At 54.1% G+C, this 20952-nt stretch overlaps 1 protein-coding gene across 4 annotated transcripts in view; it reads left to right on the forward strand.

Annotated features, from left to right (window-relative positions):
• PFKFB3 (6-phosphofructo-2-kinase/fructose-2,6-biphosphatase 3) overlaps positions 233–20952 on the forward strand; it is an 82687-nt gene continuing 61967 nt past the window's right edge. For all 4 annotated transcript variants that reach the window (XM_013968474.2, XM_018056953.1, XM_018056952.1 and 1 more), the window contains exon 1: positions 233–573. In XM_013968474.2, coding sequence (XP_013823928.2) covers positions 249–573 — 325 coding nt within the window. In that variant the 5' untranslated portion in view covers positions 233–248. The remainder of the gene's footprint in view (positions 574–20952) is intronic.

Genomic DNA, 20952 nt, shown 5'->3' on the forward strand with positions numbered 1-20952 from the left:
TTCCGTAAGTCCCACTACCACCATTATTTTTTAACATACTTATTGAGCTGTGCGTGTGGCTGCCCCCTCCAGCCCTCATTTAATTTCAAATCAGTTCAGCCAGCGTTGGAGCCATCTCCTGGGCCTCAGGACAAAAGATTGAAATGGAATAAAGTTCTCCCAACACTTCCAGGGATGAAGCCCCCCGAGCAGCCCGAAGGCTTTAATAAGGGAGTAGATTTTGTTCCCAGTCAGGAGTTTCCGCTCAGATGCGTCAGGAGACGCAGGCCGGGCGTCAGGGAGCTCGGGACCCGGACTCCAGCAGTAGCCGGGAGATTGCCGGCGTCGGCCGGCCGACCGGGAGCGCAAGGGTTAAACGGTTTCCGCGAGGCCCGCCCTGGGGCCGCGCTTCCCGCTCCGCCGCGGTTCCTCCCTCTGCCGGTGACGCGCCGGCCTTTGCCCAAATATGTCCCTTTCCCCTCCCTCGCCCGACACCCGGCGCCCGCAGGCGCCCCCGAGCCACGGGGCTGGCACTCGGCCGTCGCTCAGCCTCAGCGTCCCGGGAGCACTTCTCCGCGATGCCCTTCCGAAAAGGTAGGCGGGGTCCCCGCGGAGCGCGCTCGGGCCGGGGCGGGAGACCTGAGCGGCCAGGTGCCCGGGGAGGCCGGTAGGGCGCGGGGACGCGGGCGCCGCGGTGTGCCCGAGGCCCCCGCAATGCCCCTCTCCTTCCGCGCGGCTCCTCCGACCCCGCGTCGCCGCCTCCGGCCACCCGGTGGGCTGACCCCCACGTGCCCGAGCCGGGGTGCAGCGCGCGCGCCGGAGGCCGCGCGCAGAGCGTGGGTCGCGGTACTTGGACAAATCCCGATCCGATCGCGCCGCAGCAAGTTCTGAGATGCAGGTGGAATCGGGTTCTCCCGGCGGGTTGAAGATTTGGGAGGGGAGTGTTCTATGGCGGCCAGAGGTGGCGAGAGGTTCGCAGCGTCGGGTCCCGGCGGCGCGCTCGGGTTGAGGTCCGAGCCTCCCGGAGAGACGGGCGGGGGAGCATGCAGGTGTGGAAGCAGATCCGAGTGGGAGTCCTGCCTCCGGCCTTTTCTACTCCCTCTGACTCTCGGGAAGTCCTTTAGCCGACCGGAGTCGCGATTTCTTCATCCGCAATACGAGCGCGTCAGCTGGGACGTGTGGGACGGGTGAGCGGCGCGCGGGGCAGCCGGCAGAGGAACGGCCCGCCCACCAGGCAAGACCTGCCTCCCGGTGCCCGGCAGCCTGCGCCGAGCTTCCCACCGGGCCCACCTTCAGGCCCTGCTCCTCTGCAGAAAAGCCCCGGCTACTCCCGCGGCCCTTTTCCTGGTGGGGTGGTGGAGGCCCAGCTGTGCGCCGGGCGCTGAAGAGCTGGGCCAGGGCGCGCCATCCTCAGGGTGGACCCTGATGGATGGATAGAAGAGACTCGGCTTACTTTCCAAACAGAGCGGTCTGATTGACTCCTGCTTTTTCTATTTCTGTTGGCAAGGGCTCGGGGACCCACTTTCACTCAGACCCAAGGCTTCCCCACCCCCACCTGGGTACCAGTGACCCATGCCAGCTACTCCCTCTCGAACACCTGGGGACTGGGGACTGGCTGCGTGGCTTCCTCCCGCTGCCTCCACCCACCGTTCTGGCCGTCTCTACACTTCTCTCATCATCTCGATACATCGTCAGATTAATGCTAGGGTTTCCGCGATTACCCTGTTGGCCTTTGTCCCTTAAACGGAGGTTGCTACGGTGCCACTGTGAGGTCCTGGTTGTGAAGGGGCACGGTCTGCTTGCCGGCCTGTGGGGATGCTGAGAAGGTAGGTGGCAGCTCAGCGCAGGGACTGAGGGCTCAGCCAGGCCCTCGGCTGATGGCGCGTGGTCCCCAAGTGGCCGGCTTCAGTGGATCCATTATTCCGTATAATGGGGCTGCCATGCCTCTGGGCACTCCCCAGAGTCCCCACCTGACCTCATGTCGCTGCAGCGTGAATGGTCATTTATCTACTGTGTCCGTGTGGTCCCTGGAGGCAGGCTCCTGGGGGCACAGCCGCCGTTCACTCGGAGGGAGCCAGCCTTGAGCGGGAGGAGTAGGTCCCCGGGCAGCTGAGCCGATGTTCACCTGTGGAGGTTTCCCTCAGTCCTCACAGCAGACCTCCGTCACAGCAGACCTCCGTCCTCACGCTGCCCGCCGTGTTCTGACTTTTACCCCTAGTCTGAAGAGAAGAACGTTGCTGCCTGGACAGGCGAACCCTGCCCCTCTGTTCCATGAACACTGATTCCCGAAGGGTCCAGGATGTGAGAGACGGGGCCTTGTGGCTTTTTCATAAGCTTTGTTGTGAGCCAGGGCGGGGCTCCAGTGGGCTTGCAGGCCAAGCAGAACTTCCCCACTTGACTGGGTTGGGACCTCCTGTTGGGAAATAAACGCAGTGAGTGGAAATTAGGGCCAGACCAGGTACGTTCAGTCCAGTTCGGTGATGAGACAGCATTTGGACCTGTCAGGAGGTGGAAAGGTCAGCCTGTGAGAAGGGCTGCGGCACTCCATCCTGGGAACCATCTCGCTGCTAGAGACTTCTATATATATACGTATACACAGAATATATGCATGGTATATATACTAAGACTTCAGTGTACACATATATATATATACTCTTTCATACTTTAAAGGGGGGATTCCTTGGTGACTCAGATGGTAAAGAGTCTGCCCACAATGACGGAGACCTGAGTTCAGTCCCTGGGTCTGGAAGATCTTCTGGAGAAGGAAATGGCAACCCCCTCCAGTATTCTTGTCTGGAAAATCCCATGGACGGAGGAGCCTGGCAGACTATAGCCTGTAGGGTCACAAAGAGTCAGACACGACTGAGCATCTTCGCTCATTCATACTTTAAAGAATTTGAATCTATTAAATATTTTTTTTAACTTAAAAAATGGGAAATGAAAAGACTTTCCTTCTCTCCCTGCAAAACAATGAGAAGCCAGATGGAGGGCTCCTTTGTGGCTCACATCCAGAAGGCTGACGGCTGTGTCTCCCAGGCTGTGTTTCTGTGTCTTGCAAGACAGATTCAGGGACCAGCTGGGTCAGGGCCTGACAGGAAGCACTCGGCCCACTCATTCCAGGCAAGCTGAGAAGAGCTTAGTGAAGGTCCTATTACAAAGATGCAGGATAAGGGAGAGAAAAACCACAGTGGGTATTACAGAAGCCCCAGCAGTCCCACCCGAGGCCGGGGGGCGCTGAAGGTCCAGCGGTCACTGGAGCTGGTGGCTGGATGGGGCCTGCCCCTCTCTGGAGGATGCTGTGGCTCGTGACCCTGCAGAGACCGCTTGCCGCTCCCTCTCTCTGACCCTAGGGCATTGACAGCAGAGGGCCAGGAAGCTCATCGTGTGCATGTGGGTCAGCTTGTGGGGACCCGAACCTGCTGGGACCTGACCTTGCCCTTCGTGGCAGTGGGTCTGGGGCGACAAACAGATCGCCGCTCAGGCTTTGGTTCTCAGCCTGTGCCTTGCCTCTGGAGGGGCTCGATGGATGGCACTGAATGTAATGAGGACAGAGTTCTGTGACTGCACACCACTTGCTTGCTCGCTCAGTCGTGTGCTCCTTCACTCCTTCATTCTTTAGGTTGAGCGTCTGCTGTGCGCCAGGCATGCTAGAGGTTCTCTACTTGCAATCACGCCCCCGGGCGTGATCCACCTGCTGTGATGACAGCAGCAGGAAGCATGGAGCCCGGATGGGGTGAACGGTGGGGCTGGGGTGGCGGGCAGAAACCTTCGATGGCCTTCCCCGCCGGCCGAGGGGGTGACATGCCAGCACCGTGTTCGTGCTGCTCACATGTCCACCATGCTCACACCCGCCCTGGCCTCTCTCCTTGGTGGCTCCAGGGTGCCGGTGGCTGTGTGTGGGGGGGAACAGAGTGGGACCGTTGGGTGCACTGCTGGAATCTTGAGATGGGCTAGAGTGACAATGAAACACCCTGATGTGGCCCATCAGGGAAAATCGTGAGACCAACGGGGACAGCAAAAACTTAGGTGGGAACCCATCACGGCAGGTGGATCACGTCCGGGGGCATGACTGCAGGTAGAGAACCTCCAGTGTGCCTGGCGCACAGCAGACGCTCGATCTAAAGAATCATTGAGTGAAGGAGCCTACCCCAAAACTTAGGCGGTAAATCGGGCAATTAAACCTGTGAACCCGGCACGTCCCCCTTTGGGGGACTTTGAAGCCAGGCTGGATGGTGATTTTCTAGGGGGTGAAGGGGTGCTCCATTCTGAGTCTGGGGCTTGGACCAAATTCTTCAGACTCTTTCAGGTGAAGAAGCTAGAAAAATGTCTTTAGATGGTGGAGTCCTAGGTGTTCCTGCACATCCCACCTTCAGAAGGGAAGGGGAGAGAGGGTGAGGTTCTGATAATAAATAACAGTGAGAAACCAAACTCACACTTCAGGAGCACCTTCCAGTCCTGGGGTGAGAGCTCTGCCTGTGTGCTCTTACCCTCTCAACCACCCGGGACTGTACGTCCACTGTGAGCGTGAAGGAGTGAGGCTCAGTGAGGCTCTGTATGCAGCAGTCAGCTCGGGCGCTGAGCAGACCTGGACCGAGGCTTTGCCTTTCCAGCTTGGCCCACAATGGTAGGCTAGGCGGGGATGTGGTACTTGGTGCATCAGGCTGAGACTGTGCAGCGTGAAGGTCTGCAGTTATGGACCAGCAGCATTTTCCACATTAGACAGGAGAAAGGAGAAAGTTGGATGCCTGAATCTTCTTTGTCCTTGAGGGAGGCCCGAGGAGGGCATGGGTCTGAACTTGGAGACAAATCGTGTTTCTGTCTCCAGGAACACGTTCGTGGCCCCGAGGGCACACCTGTCAGCAGCAGGACTCAGTGCCCTGGTCTGGCCAGATGATTGCCTAGGGAACCGCCCTGGCTCCTGCTGGGAGTGGAGGCACAGACCAGTGCCACCATCATGGGAGAGGCGGCCCCTGAGGGGTTTCTGCAGGTGAGCTGCTGGCAGTGGGTTTTTGGACCCAAGCTGGGGCCCTCTCCTTCCTTTCTCTCCCAATAGGATTGCAAAAAGCAGACCCCGACTCTACCCTCCAGGAGGCTGGGCTGGTCCCCCGTCCCTCCATCAGCCCCAGCGCCCCGGTGCTGGGCCAGCACCACCCTCTGCCCTGGTGCAGGCAGGCTGTGTTGTGGGGCGCTCTCCTCCCATGGGTCCGGGGCAGCTTGCTGGGCAGGAGGCTCTGTCTCAGAAACTCTGCCCCAGGGAAGCACCTGCCAGCCAGGCTGGGCCATCTTGTTTCCTTGAGGGCCTCTGTTCCCCACAGGATCCTCTGCTTTGTCCTCCTAGGCCTTCGATCCCTGAGCTGTGCCCCTGTAACGCTTTCCTGTTCCCTTAAAGAGTGTCCTCTGCTGTGGTCCATGTCCATCCAGTGGTGGCCCCCAGGACCCCCGTGCTCCCACATCTGGGCTCCCTGCCTGCATCTGCTCCCCTGGGAGAGCCGTCCGCCCCCTCATTGGTTGGGGAGGGGGAGATGTACCATCCTTCATGGTACAGCTGCACACACGTGGATACACACAGGCTTCGGGTCCTGCCTTACGGCCCTGCTCAAGTTCACGTCTTCTCTGCCCTGTTTTCCATCTATTCTGTGCAGATCGGGCTCTTGCAGACGCTTACTTTTGCTCAGTTTGCTTGCCCTCGATTTGGGGAGGGTCTGGGTCTCATACTTCTGTCCAGCCAGGTGGTTGCAAGTGCTCCATAAATCCTTGTGCCTTGTTAGTTTGTCCAAAACTCCATTTTTCTCTGCGGTAAGCAGTGGTAGAGCCGAAGTAAGACTGTCAGATTCCCTGATCACCGAAAGATTTACGGTCATGCTCCCATGCATAGTCTAAAATAAAGACAACGCCGAGCCATAAATGTAAGCAAGGCAGACACACTTGTGATTCTGACGACGGTCCCTATTTTTTTAATGCTTCTGGGTGAAACTGTAGGTCCTTAACAACAGCACCTGATGCTGTGCGCCTGTGTGGTCTGCACCTTGGTGGGTTCTGACCTGGGGGCCCCATGCAGGCAGAGGCTCTTCTCTTCTCCTTGTGGAGCTAAAAGCACCCATTGCTCACACATGCTCAGGATTTGTGGATCCATGAAGTGTCCAAGCCTCCAGCACACCCGCTCCCCCAACCTCCCCTGCATGGGACATGAGTCTCTCCTTGAACTTCACAGAGTTTTCCCCGGGCAGGCCTGCCTGAGCCATCATCTGTCTCCCAGTACCCAGCTCCTTTGTGGGTGGCCTTCCTGTTTCCTCCTGATCTCCAGTGGGTCCCGGGAGGTGCGGACAGCCCTCAGCCTCAGCTGACCATTTGGAAACAAAGGGGTAGCACCCTGAGATCGCTCCAGCTCCGGCCCAGGGACTGATGTCCCCCCCTGCCCCCCGGCCTGGACGCTCATCACACACGCTTTCTGCTCTGTCTGCCCCTCCGAGCTCCTTTAGCTAAGCTGAGCTGTGGGAGGCAGGGGGTCCTCCACTGGACTATGTCCTCCAGGGACTCTACCCTGGGCACCCTGGACAGCCTCTCCCAGCAGCTCCAGGGGACGGGCTGACGTCTCAGGAGAGTGGCAACTGAAGGTGTCCTGGGTGCCAGGAAGAAGCGCATCCTTATCCCACTGGCCTGAAACAGCCCGTCTGGATACTGGCTGCATCTGTGTCCAGGGACTGAGCAGGGGGGCCCAGCTGAGGTTGGGGGCATGTCGAAGCTCTGGGCAGGGGCCAGGCAGGCAATGTGTGAACAATAGCAGGGTGTGGGACTGTCCGGCCCTGGGTGCCCCTGCTGGGATGGGGAGAGGTGCTGACGCTCTTGAGGGAACAAACGTGTTCTTTCTGAGGACCGAATTCTGCTTTGGTGTTTTGCCTGTGGGCTTGACCTGCTGAACCTAGAGTAGGGTTCAGGGAGGCCTCCCCCTGAGGCTGCCTGGGCTCATCTGGAGGCCTAGGGACCTGGGCCCGTGCAGTCAGAGGGAGAGCAAGGTTCCATCAGCCTGTGGGGGTGGACAGAAGCTTCGCGAGTTGCAGGAAGAGAGAGGGAGAAACACCCGAGCAGGACCCTGCGGAAGCCCAGCCCCTGGCACCGTGGCCCCAGGACGGCAGGTGCTGGCCGGGGACAGGGCTCCAGGGGTACCGTCTGTCTTATTTCTGGCCGCACACTTGGGTTGTGCTTAGCTGCTCAGTCATATCTGACTCGTTGCAACCCCACGGACAGTAGCCCACCAGGTTCCTCTGTCCATGGGGATTCTCCAGGCAAGAACACTGGAGTGGGTTGCCTTGCTCTCCTCCAGGGCATCTTCCCGACCCAGGGATTGAACCCAGGTCTTCTGTATTGCAGGTAGATTTCTTTACCAGCTGAGCCACCACAGAAGCCCACACTTGGGTTAACTGGGGGCTTTTTAAAAAAGTCTGATGTGCCAGAAATTTTGATTTAATGGTACTGGGTTGATGTCTGGACAGAAAGATTCATGAAACAGTCTCATCCTTAGCATACAGGTACACGGTGACATTTCCAGTCAGTTCCATTTCATTAACAAGGAGGCTGGTCAGGCTTCAGCAAACCCACTTCAAGGCCACGAACAGGGAGAGCCCAGCACTCCTGAGAACGCTCCCATTGCACCTCAGGGTGCCTCCAGACTTCTTGCCGCTTGGGCTCTGGGTGTGACTGAGGGTCTCTAGCAGGTCTGGAGGTGCAAGGGACCTTCCCAAACTCAGTGGGGTTGGGGGGCTTTGTGAATCTGCATCAAAGGAAGGAGGCCCCCACCACGCAGCCATCCATCTGCAAGGGCCACCTTTCTCTGGGGAAACATCAGAAAACAGATGTTTGGGGAACACGAGGAAAGAGAGTTACAGCTGAGGAACTTGGGAGAAAAGGCAGGAGACGCACCGAGAGGCCGGATAGGCTGCCTCGGACGACCCCGACCCGGTGATGTTACTTCAGTCGCCTCCAGAATCCTTCGATTGCATGGCACATGTCTGTCCTTTGCCTCATGGAGCAGGATTGGGTGAAGCGCCAAGGGGGCAGCAGGGAACTGGCCAGACACCTGCCCTTGTGGGCTTCCATTCTGACGGGGAGACAGACGGTAACAGGCGAGTCAGTGAGCACAGCGTCTGTCCACAGGGTATCTGCGTGGGGTAGAAAAATAATGCAAAAAAGATGAGGGAAGGTGGGGGGGCGCTGCTGTTTGCAATAGGATGGTCACTGAGGGGACATTTGAGCAGGGACTGAAGGGAGTGGGGAGTGAACCACGTGGTTTCTTAGGAGAGTGTCTGGCAGGGGGATGTGTAGATGCAAAGGCCCTGTGGCTGCCATGGGCTGAGTATGGAGGTGGGAGGGGCTGATGTAGGGTGGGTGTGGGTCACGGTGCCGACGGGCTGGGTAGGTGGTGTGGGTCCTCAAGGCTGTTGTAAGGCCTTGGCCTCCTCCCTGCAGTGGGATGGCAGGCCCCAGGAGGGACTTGGTGGAGGGCAGCCACAAATCAACTGTATTATAAACCCTCAGGCTGGCACGTGGCTGCCCTCCTGGGACCAGACTGCAGGTGATGTATTCAGGAGGTAGAGATGGTAGGTCTGGATCGGATGTGGAGGGAGAGAGAGTTGGGGCGGCTCCCACGACTGCCCCCAGCTGACCTGTGCACATGCTGGGCACGATACTGTTAACAGTTGGCGTGGTCAGCGGAGGGGGCAGGTCACAGCAGGGCTGGGGGGCTCAGTGATTGCTGAGTAACTGTGAGAGGATTCAGGAGGATTGGGACTTGGCAAGTGGACATCTGCAGAGATCCAGTTTGCTCTGGGCTGATCTCCAGACAGACACTTTTTGTAAGAAGAAACTTTCTTTCAAGTCAAATCAGTGTTGACGTTCTTTTTATTAAAAAGTATTTATTTGGCTGCATCGGATTTTAGTTGTGTCATGCAGGATCTTTCTCTGCAGCACAGGACTCTTTAGTTGCGGCACGCAGGCTTAGTTGCCCTGCGGCATTTGGAATCTTCAGTACCTGCTGTTGTTCAGGCCCACGGTCGTGTCTGACTCTGCGACCCCATGGACTGCAGTACGCCAAGCTTCCCTATCCGTCACTCTCTCCTGGAGCTTGCTCAAACTCAAGTCCATTGAGTTGGTGATGCCATCCAACCATCTCATTATCTGCTGCCCTCTTCTCTTCCTGCCTTCAATCTTTCCCAGCATCAGGGTTTTTCCTAATGAGTCAGCTGTTCACATCAGGTGGCTAAAGTATTGGCGCTTCAGCTTCAGCATCAGTCCTCCCAGTGAATATTCGGGTTGATTTCATTTAGGATTGACTGGTTTGATCTCCTTGCTGTCCAAGGGATTCTCAAGAGTCTTTGCCAGACAGTCTTCTAGTTCCCTGACCAGGAGTCAAGTCCGTGTCCCTGAGATCTCCCCATTTTAGCATCGACAGTCCCCAGAGCCAGCTGCCTCCTCATCCCAAGCAAACTGGGACGGTGGATACCTGACCCACCTTCCATCAACCCTTGTGCCTTGGGCTTGATGACCTCTGGATGGCCTCTTGTTGGAGAAGTAGGTTTGAAAACATTCATATTGGAGCAACAAATAGAATCCAAGTTATTTTTATGGCCCTGGGTTACAGGCTGGAAAGTATGGAAGATAAGTTTCAAAGCAATTCTGTCAGCAGACACAGTAGAAAATCAGAACAAGAATGTTATCAGCAACTCGCTGTAATAACAGCAAAGGAATCTGAATCTGCAAATTGCCTGGCTGCTGCATGAAAAACCTAAAACTCAAATGTCATCCCTTTTTCACGAAAGTGAGTCAGTCAGCATCCACTTTACCACGAGCCATGCTTGCTGTCATGACGTCATTTCCCAGACGTGAAAATGGGGAACGAACCACGCTTCAAGCTGAAATCAGGTTTGGTGCAAATCCTAGATGATATAAAAGCTTTTTTGTATAAAGTCATTTGAATGCAGGGAAAGGTCATGTGGTCACTGAGTGCTCTAGAGGAAACTGATTTCTTCACGTTATAAAACTTCTACAGATTTCATTTGTGGATGCCTCCCAGTGCGTAATTCAGGGCCTGATGGTAAACCGGTCATCTGCACCCCAGGAGCACCAGCTGTGCCCAGCAAGCGGGGTGGCCTGTGTGCCTCTGTGGCCGTGTTCCTTTCTCTGGCTCCTGTTAGAAATAACCAAAGGCCTGGGAAAACCTTTTAGAAATCAGCCAGTGTGTAATGGGATGAAGGAGAAAAAGAAATTCCTCCTCTTCATCGCTCAGGAACATGCAGGTGGAGAGCGTGGTGGAAGGCACCGTTTTCCCCTTCTTTGCTGACAGACAGGAAGGCTGGCGTTATGGAGTGCTGGGAAGAACGTGGACCAGAAGGGTGGTCTCTGACATACTGCTGGAGGGTGACTGAACTGGCACGCGTGCCTGGGAAGCAGTCTGGGGCTGTCTTATAAAGCGGACACCCACACATCCTATCACCAGGTCATTCTTGGGTGTGTCACTGAGACAGACTCCTGGGCAGCTGGTGTCCGCTGAGACTCTGTTAGGAAGCCCTTTAAACACCCCGAAAGCACATGAACAGAAGCATGAGTTCACTCTTGGTATAGCCCCATAATGGAGTATTCTGTGGCCGTCTGAATGAGCTACACTCTGAAGACAGCTACACTCAGTATTGCCCATGCCTACTAAAAAAAGACCTCAAAACACTGGATACAGATACTTTCAAAAAAATAAAAACCACAAAATCTAAGCCATATGCTTTTTAAAAGCTTCATTCCCTTTTATAGCTTTTTTTTAAAAATAATTAATTTGGCTGTGCTGGATCTTAGTCACGGCACGTGGGATCCTCATTTTGGCATGGGGATCTAGTTCTCTGCCCAGGGATGGAACCCGGGCCCCCTGGGTTGGGAGTTCGGTGTCTTAGCCACTGGACCACCAGGGAAGTCCTACCATTGCTTGGTTTTAAATGCGTGAATTATGTCTCAAGAAAGCCGTTCCAAACACCGAACAAAAAGACTTCGTTGTTTTCATGGCAGCCGCTTTCTCAGCCTTCAAGAAGCAAGGTTTTGTCTCCACTTTCTGGATGAGCAGAAAGAAAGATTTCACAGACCCTGCCAAGGTGACGGATGACCAGGAGGAACAGCCGAGGCTGGTGCTGGGTTCCAGTCTCTGTCTGGACGTCTGCCCACCCGCCACGTCTTTCTGCTTCTTCCGAGGGCGCCAGGTTCTGGGCAGGGGTGACGTGGACCTTGGCCTGGGGGTGCCCCAGCCGACCTCAAGGGGCGTGGGAGAGCATACTGGGCGGGCAGGATTCCAGTCCTGTGATGTCTCTCTCTGTCGGAGGGCCTCTGATGGTCCCTTCATCCCTCAGGACTTTTGTTCTCTTCTATAAAAGGAGGAATCGGCTGGGTCATCTCTTCCAGCAAGTTCACTGTGTGATTCTAATGATCCTCTTTCATCTCTCATGCTGTTAGGGTTGGTTTCTTCAATATGCATTTGAGTTTTAGTCCCCAAAGGGCTACACGAATGATTCCTACATTTAACTGGTAATACATGTAGTATATGTAGTTATCTCGATGGGTATCCTAAAGGTCTTTCAGTTTTCATTAACCCCTCTTCTTCATCCCCTCTACAAAGTGTGCGTCACACTAAGAGCTGGTATATAGGTGACTTGAACAAATCACAACAGGACAGTCTCTCCTGCTCTGAAGTGTCATCTTGTCCTAATCTGGGGATCCATACACCTGACGTCTTTGGTGATTACAAAAAAGTGGTTTACACCAAGACCTAAGTGAGTCCTTTCTGTTATTGGCTTACATTTGATGTGTTTTTAAGCTGAGGTGTAACATATACGGGAAGTATTCAAATCTCCATCAGTCTCTACACGTCTGTAGGTGTTGAATTCACTGAGACATTAGAAGCAGTTCTTTCCTTTGCAAGATCTAGCCCCTTCTCTCTCTCCGGAGGTAACAGTGGTTCCCGTGCCGTAATGTCTGTTCACTCCATTTCCCCAGCTGGACCGTAAGCTCCTGGGCAGTGTCCCCTTGTCCTCGGGCCCGATAGGATTGATAACCATATACTGAATTAACTAAAGAATCAGTAGGAACATTAATGCTTCAGGCCTCAAAGGATATCACTCTCTGACTTGAGGGTCTTTCTCTCTTCTTGATTAACTTATTAATGGAATCTTCTCCCAGCCCCTGACAGCGATCGCATGGAAGATCCACACAGAGGAGCCTGACCTTCACGGGAGGGAACACAAGGCTGCAGAGCCAGCGCCGTGTCCAGAGCCTCCAGGCTTTGTAGCCCCCTGGCTCGGGTGCCTGCAGCCCCTCAGCCTCCGTGTGTTGTTGACGCTGTAACACCGCTCTAATGACTTCTCTGAGGGGTGTTTCTGCAGGTTTTATTCTGCCTTGTACCTCTCTTTCATTGCTCTGCCCGGTTAACAAGTCAAATGCCTCTTTTTCACAGGGGGGCCAGTTTGGGTTAGACACTGTCCTCTTCAAGCTGCTTAGATTGAAGTCCTAAGTTATTCCAGCCAGGACACCTGCTGTCCCATTCACACAGGGTGTCTGGGGGGTTGTGCAGAATGAATCAGAACTCCTGAGAGGAGGGCCCTGGAACATGAGATAACAGAGTTCAGGCCACCCTGGGTCTCCTCCCGAAGGCTTGAGAACCACGGCAGCAAGTGTGTGATGAATGAATGACATGGGCCTGGCCGACCTCCTGTAACGAAGGAGACATAAGATGCTTAAATGACAGCAGAAATGTGTCCCAGCACAACTAGCCAAAGGGGGGACCTTGGTTTCAGGAGACCTTTGCAGTGACCCCTTGTGCTTCTTAATAATCAATGTCCACGTCGCTCTTTGAGCTGCACCTGCCCTCCTCAGAGTCTGTTATAAAGAGGCCCCCTCTGAGCACGTGAGCCTCCCTGGGGGGACACTGCCCTGCTGAGAAGGTGGCCTGGGAGTAGATGGAAACCTTTCTGCCGCGAATGTTGGACAAAAAACCGGGGATTCGTTTGCCCCAGACATGTCCCTTTCACTGCATATGTATTTTATTTGTGAGTCTACAGGAACATAAGATGTTTGATTTCTGTTCAATGACTCAGAAAACAGTTCTCAGGTCCACAAGCATTCTTTGCATGTGTCAGCAATGAGTGATACTCCTTGCCTGGAGGAAGTTTTCCATTTCTGTCTGTACCACTTTCTACTTTAAAAAATGGTAAGCATTTAGCAACGTTGCAGGCACAGCACATTGCCTGGATTCTCCAGCGGTTGTTGCATTTTACTGTGTTATTGTCTCAGGGTGTTTTGTTGTTGTTGAAACATTTGAGACTTCATTGCAGACATCCTAACACTTCGTCCCCAAATACTTTAGCGTGTTACTCCCCAAATCAAGAATTGTTCTCTTAAATTATCCATATGGATTCGAGGATTTTTAAAATGATGATCACATGTGTTAGAATCCAATCCTGACTGGATGGATTTTAACGCTCAAAACGTCCCAGATTTAACAGACACCCTTTCAAGTCGGCTGCCATGTCTTTTCGACACATTCCCTTTGCCTTTTGAGCTCTTCCTTATTTTTCTGGCACCACCAGGTGCTTTGTCTCTACATCCTGTCTCAGCCTTGGGATCAGCGGCTGCTCCAGAGAGCCCTGGTTTCTTTCACTGGAGGATGGTGGTTATAAGTCAGACCTGGGCTCTGGTTTGATTTTTGCTCATGTGCTACCGTTGTTTCTGGGGACTTTTCAGTGGCCAGAGCTAGGAAACGTGCTTTAAAAAAATATAAATTCATACTGCTCTCATTCTGGCCCAATACCAGATAGCTCTTCCTCTCCTTCCTCCCAATTTTGCATATTTACCTTTTATATTTTCCCCAGGAATCTTTTTTTAAAAAATCTCGGGGCTTCCCTGGCAGCCCAGTGATAAGACTCCATGCTTCCACTGCAGGGGGCATGGGTTCGATCCTGTCAGGAAACTGAGATCCCAGAAGCTGCACAGTGAGCCTTTTTTTTTTAATCTTCACTCTCCTTTACTCCTGGTATTATTAATTTGGAATCCAAAATTCCTTGCACTGAATATCTGATTCCCCGTGAGCGATGGCATTGAGTGGACCATAAATTCAGTGCACAGGTGGGGGCTGATCGTCCTATCTTCTGGGGCCTTAAAAAATATCTGCAGACAGGAGGTCTGAAGGAGACCACAAGCAAGAATACTTCGGTTCCTTCTGTATCTGCCAGTCATTTCACAATGCATGTGTTTTAACAGAATTTTTACTGAAAAGTTCAGGGGACAGAGTGTGGCACTCCCGCACCTGCTGTCTGAGTGCCCCCAACTCCTCTGGGCAAGAGGCCTGCTCCTCACCCACGGCCACGAGCAGATAAGCAACATGCAGCACAGACCACCAGGTATTTAAAGGAGGAGAAAGGAAATGAAAGAACAATGTTCGATGAAGATTGCCTCTCCCCTCATAAAAAGATCAATAGCAGGAAAAAAATGTTTAAATGATGAACAGACATATACCCACAAAGATATGAGACTCAAAAGGCTGCCAGGCAGTTGAACTAAGGACAAGGATGAGGGTCTGGGGGCTTCAGAATGAAGGATAGGTCGGTGAAGAAGCACTGTCTCCCATAAACAGGACCCCTTCTAATGTGAATTTCTCTTATAAAAAGGGTCACTTTTCCTCTGTCTGCGGTCTCTCTAAAATAACCAGCTCAAAATAATCCTTAAGCCATGAGGCATATTTTAGGGTGGCAAGCTCTGCCGCCCTCGATACACCTCCTGGAGCCAGGCTGCAGGGACGGAGGTGGCCCAGGGGCTGGGGGAGAAAGAGGGGCAGGCAGAGGGCAGGTGTCCGCGGGGCTGCCGCCGTGGGAGGCCAGGCAGGAGCCTGCAGGTGGAGCCCTGCCCCAGCGGCCGCCGCCTCACCCTCCCTGGGTTAATGATGGGCGAGCAGGTCAGCTGCGCCCGGCTGCCCGGGGAAAGGTCACCCCGGGACACGAGGCGGCGGCGGGAGGGGCAGGGAGGGGCGGGAGGGGCGGGGCGGGGCCCAGGGGACAGGGCGGGGCCGAGCGCGCTGAAGGGCGCGCGGATTGGCTGCCTGCGCGGCGCACGGGCCGATCAGCGCGCGCCCCGCCCCGCCCCGGGGCGCATCACGCCGCGTTCACGTGGCGCCGCCCCAGCCGGCTCAGCGGCGCAGGTCCTGCACGTGGGCACGGCGTGGCGTGCGCCCCGCGGTACGGGCAGGCGCCGCGTTCGCGTTCCGCGCCTACCCTCCCCGCGGCCTGGTTTCATTTTCCGGCCTAGGGTTCTTTCCGAGAAGGCCCGGGAGTGGCCGTATTTTGTTTAAAGCGCCAGAGGAACTAGGGCGACAGGTGGTTTGGCATCCGGGCGGGGCCGGGAGGGCGCGCCGCAGAAGAGGAAGGGGATCGGAGAGGCATTAAACAGAGCCCGGACGGGGAGATTGCGTAAGCCCGTGCAGTGTTTTTATCTTCGGGACGTAAACAGTGGCCGCGTTGCGTTTTCCTGCCCGCCCGAAAGATACGCCAAAAGATGAACCAAATTGACCGTGGACGCGGTGTTCCGTGTGACACGGTGTAAACAACTTGCACAGCCTCCCCTGGAGGGCGCCTCCAGAGGTTCGGGGGCCTCTGTGGCCCCAGGAAACCGCGGCCACCTTCTGCGTGCGAGCTCTCCCAGCCCCCATGGGTTGAGGCTTAGGTGTCTCAAGCTTCGACCCCTCGCTGAACAACTCTTTCCCCAGCCTCTCACCCTCACTCAGAGCCTAGAATGAGCTGGGTCTGTGGAGCTCTGGAATTAACTTTCGAGAGTGACTCAGCTAGTGGAGGGTCAGGAAACCAAGTCACGTGAGGAGTGGTTGAAGAGTTGGGGTGTTTAGCCTAGACAGGTCCCTGGGGTACACAAGCCCAGCTACAAATATGTGAAGGACTCTTGGATTGCTCTGGTACAGTGCTGCCTGAGGGGACAGAACAGGGATATTTATGGCAGGTGAATTTCAGGTCAATTACGGAGAAGGGGCAGCAAAGAACCTTGCTGGAGTTTTATCCAGGAACCTGGTACAGATAGGTGTTTACTTGTTTCAGTAGGAAAATGGTGGCGTTTAGATTCAAACTCTGATCTGCCAGATTCCAGAGCTTTTTCATTTTTCATGATGCATCGGTTTTAATGCAGTGGGTTAGTTTGTGGGTAATGACAGTGTTTCTGCGGTGATGGAGTGCATTGGACTGGAAGGTTCAGCCAGCCCTGTTTAGCCGTGTCACTGATTTCTGTGTCTGAGGGAGAAAGATCTTGTCCTGGGCCAGACAAGGATACCAGGGCTACCTGAGGAGGAGGAGATCCCCCCCATTGCACCAGCAAGTCAGATTTTCCACCAGGGCACATGTCTGCTCCGTTGGCCCTGCAAGTGCTCTCTCTTATTGAAACAGTCCTGACTTTGAGTTTAACAAATGTGGTCACAGGGTCCAGTTGTCATCAGTCCTTGTTACAACCTCCCAGCCCATTTTTTGCATCTGACACTGCCCCTTGTGCACTCCATCTGTCTAGACTCAGGTAAACGTGGGACTAACACAGTAAGAGCTGAGGTCTGGGGGAGCAAGTAGGACTGAGTATGTCAGTCCTACAGGCAGCATGAGACACAGTGCTGTGAAAAGTCAGGAGGGGAGGGCCCGGGCTGGTTGGATTTCAGTCTGTGGCCCCTAGTGCCTCAAGAGTTCACACTTTTAAGCTTCTAGAGAAGATGCATAGAGGAAGTGGCCCTCTTTGAGGTCTTGGATTCACTTTATGAGTTAGTATCTTCAAGCTTTCTGAAACCCTGAGCACTTTAGGAGTCATTTTTTGTCTCCACTACATGTATTGTTCAGTGTTTCTCATGTTAGCAACCCTGGGAGGAAGGTAGGGATATGAAATGCATGTAACATAGGAGGCAGAATCTGGTTTTTCTTGGCTTTCTAGTGAACCTGGTTACAATTTCTTATAAAAATAACCCACGGAGAAAATACCAGGCTGAGCCCTCTTCCCCTAGAGGAATTTGCCTGCGGCTGCATCCACCCTGCACACAGTTTTTAGACCTCCAGAAGGCTGTTGCTGAATGGCCACTCTTCTTCCTTTCAGTACGTTTCCTGATTATGCATCCTTAACCTCCTGGGTCCTCCCGTTTCCAGGGTACCAAGACATTGGCCATCTCCCAGGCAGCCCAGTCCAGCCCTGAGCAGCACCACAGAGAGTGAAATACGTCTGCCTGCTTCCTTCTGGCCTCTTTCTTGCTGGGTTACTTCCTGTCTCTCAGGTCCTCTCCTGCACTCTTCTGTTCCTCACAGCCTTCATGGCCATCATCTGAGTTTATTTTATCTGCTGTTTATTTCTGTCTGCTCTGGTTGCTGTGCGTGGGCTTTCTCTAGTTGCGGCCAGCAAGGGGCTGCTCTGCAGTTGCAGTGCTCGGCCTTATTGCAGTGGCTCCTCCTGTTTCAGCTCACCCTGTAGAGCACCGGCTCCACAGTGGTGATGCACAGGCTTCGTTGCCCTGCAGCATGTGGAATCTTCACGGACCAGGGAGCAAACCTGTGTCCCCTGCATCGGCAGGTGAACTCTCAACCACGGGACCACCAGGGAAGGCCCCATGGACATCGTCTGAAGGGACAGTGTTGCAGAGAAGCCAATTCTGATTCCATGTTGGGACTGTTTCTCTGATTTGCTTTCCGTTGCTTTCGTTGTTATAATCACACGGAATGGGCTGCCTCAGAGTATCCTGCCTCTCTGCCTGACTGTTAGAGTGCCTTTGTTCAGAACCCAGTCCGCCTGTGGCTGGCAGGAAGAAATGAATACATCCTTTGCCTGAGGCTTGCCGTTCTAGGAGATATTTGCAAGACTAATGGCCTTCTTATTTTGCTTCCTCATTTCCTGGGATCCCTGGTCTATAAAAGAACCTGGAATACAGGCCATCCTCCCCCAGCCCCCCAGTCATCAGATGGTTATTTTGAGGCACTAGCTTGCCATCTTCTTGGTCAGCCGGCTACCGACTCAAGTGTCTCCCTTGCCTCAACTCCTCATCTCTTGGATGCCTTGGCCCATCATGCAGCAAACAGAGAGAGCTGCTGCTGCTGCTTAGTCGCTTCAGTCGTGTCCGACTCTGTACGACCCCATAGACGGCAGCCCACCAGGCTCCTCTGTCCCTGGGGTTCTCCAGGCAAGAATACTGGAGTGGGTTGCCATTTCCTTCTCCAGTGCGTGAAAGTGAAGTCACTCAGTCGTGTCCAACTCTTCGCAACCCCATGAACTGTAGCCTACCAGGCTCCTCCATCCATGGGATTTTCCAGGCAAGAGTACTAGAGTGGGGTGCCATTTCCTTCTCCAAGAGAGAGCTAGGACGTGGTAACAATAGTAGCTTGGTTTGTATTTTTACTGATGAACATCCTAGGGTTAGGGTCGGGGCAAAGGTTGAATCACATCCTTCTTTTCCCAGCTTCCCCCTTCTCACCCTAGCCTACTCACCCTGAAGGACCGCTGGGGTGGGGCCCAGATCGCCTGACTGTGAGGTCCCTACTCCTGCTCCTGCTTACTGAGCCAAGGTTCTGCTCCCCAGCCAGCTGTCTTTCACTGTTCACGTATAATTCATTCAATAAGAGAGTCCGTCAATGAGATCAAAGCCTTAGACTTTGTGCTGGAGGCAGAGGTGGGATATTGCTGCGGCCTCTGGAGGCTTGCATCTTGGGTTCACACACCAGCTGCGTGGCCTTGGGGAAGTTCCTTCCTCTCTCTCTCTGCCTCGGTTTCCTCACCTGTCAGCCTTGTGGGGTGGTCGTGAGGATGAAGCAAGAAGCAGCCTGGTCTGGGACTGGCACGTGCTTGGCAATCCGTGGCTGGTGCCCTCTGCCCAGTGATGCCAGCTCTGAGGGTGTTGTTGCCACCCGCTGCTGTCAGGGCGTCAGTGCGCTGGATGATGCGGGGGGCAGGTGGTCAGCACTGCTGCCACGCCCCTCCAAGAGCTTAGTGCCCTTCCAGACCACCTGAGTGCGACTCCCAGGCCTGCCCTGTGGAAAGGCGGGCTGTCTGCAGTGCTGTGTCCAGGAAACTGCCAGAGATCCATCCCCCCAAGACCACACCTACCCGGTCGAATGACCCCCTTCCTGCCACCCTAGGTTCTCTGCAGGGACCACCATCTGCTTTCTTGGGTGTAGCCAATAGAGTGGGCCCTGCACCTGGGGAAGAGAAGGGCTGTGTTCTTCACTCTCGAAGCCTGTGGGGCTGTGATGGGGTCTCTGCTGGCCGCACGCATCTTAGCTTTAGTGGGAAGAAGAATGAAAAGGGTTCAGCCCGCGGCCAGTCACGGGAGCTGTTGGGAGACAGGCGTCTTCAGTGGGTACAGAGCAGGTGTGTTCCCCTGGGATTTTTTTATTTTGATCTTGAAACTTTGTGTCTGTTCCTAAGGCTGCCAGGAGGCTGGGGGTGGGGGTGGGGGGTGCCGTGTGTGTGTGTGTGTGTGTGTGTGTGTGTGTAAGTGAACTTGCCTTTGCTGATTGGTGGGTGTGGGGGAGGAACTGCGAGAAAGAGGTAGTTTTCTGAGGTCCAGAGAGAGGCTCAAAGTCTAAAGAATCTTTAAAAAATCTTTCTAAAAAGTGTGTGCATGTTCAGTCATGTCTGACTCTTTGTGATCCCCTGGACTGTAGCCCAGTAGACTCCTCTGTCCACGGCATTTTCCAGACAAGCCATTTCCTACTCCAGGGGATCTTCCCCACCCAGGGATCGAACCCGTGTCTCCCGTGTCTCCTGCATTGGCAGGCGGATTCTTTGCCACTTACGCCACCTGGGAGGCCCCCCTAAAAGGTGTGGCGTCCCTAAATGTGTGTGTCCTCGGGTGAAATTCCAGTTCCTGGGCTCTGCTGCAAGGTTTGCCGGGAGAGTCAGAGACCCCAGGGAGGACTGGCCCCTCCCTGCCTCTCACAGTTGGGTTTTTATAAGGTTTCCATTTCAGTTTTGTATGTTCATGTCCTTGAACCTCCACCAGCGTCTCTGAGGCTCTGGGTTTGCACTGGAAAGATTGATGTTCTCACTGGTTGTGTGCTCTCTGGGATGACTTGACTCTTCCTCTTCCCTGTTTGTAGAAACCTTAAATTAGTAACATTTTGGGAGTCTTTTTTTTTCCTTTTGCATCCAGTCTCCTGGACTTCTGTCTGTGGTTATTTTGAAGTGTCAGCATTGGGGGATGTGCCTTGGGGGCCCACCCACTGGCTCTGTAATGAGGAGACTGTAGTTTGCTTTCAGCGGGAGAACCAAGTTTACCATTTACTGGAGCTCCAGAAAGAGCCATAGACCCTTATCCCAAGATAGGAGGCTGTGAGCCTAGAAGCAGTTTAAAAAACTCTGTACTTTGATCCTCATCTTATCCGGAGAGACTGCTTAGATTGTTTGGTGATCTAGGAATCAGAAAGAGGATGGATGGCTTTCACGTTAAAAGAGAGCTCTATTCTCCAAGCTCACTCCCACCCTCCTCTGCGCCTCATGTGTGTTTTCCTTCCTGTCCCTGTAACAAACGAAGTACAGAAAGACAGAATGTTTGAAAGGGACTAGAAACTTTCAGCCACAGAAATTCCTGGGGCGGTGGATGGTGCAGAAGGGAAGATTAAGAAGAGTGGAGGTGGGTAATGTATGGAGGTGATGGTCAAGCAGGAACAGAGTGTACTGGGGGGTGAGGGGAGTGAGAAGCCGGAGGAGGTGACCTGTGTATGCCAGGACCCCGAGCTTCCTTCCCTTAAGCTCGCTGTTGGGAAAGGCAGGGCACGCCGTGTCCCTCCTCAGCCCCCAAAGCATGACTTCAAGTGCCAGAATAAAATACCACAACTTCTCTTTCTACTTACTGCGAACTCATCCTTCTTCATTTCTAATTTTCAAGCAGGTTTTACAATGTACATAATATTATCAGCACAGTGGTATGTGTATATAATT

Source organism: Capra hircus, chromosome 13, assembly GCF_001704415.2.
Source record: "Capra hircus breed San Clemente chromosome 13, ASM170441v1, whole genome shotgun sequence".
Classification (NCBI taxonomy): domain Eukaryota; kingdom Metazoa; phylum Chordata; class Mammalia; order Artiodactyla; family Bovidae; genus Capra; species Capra hircus.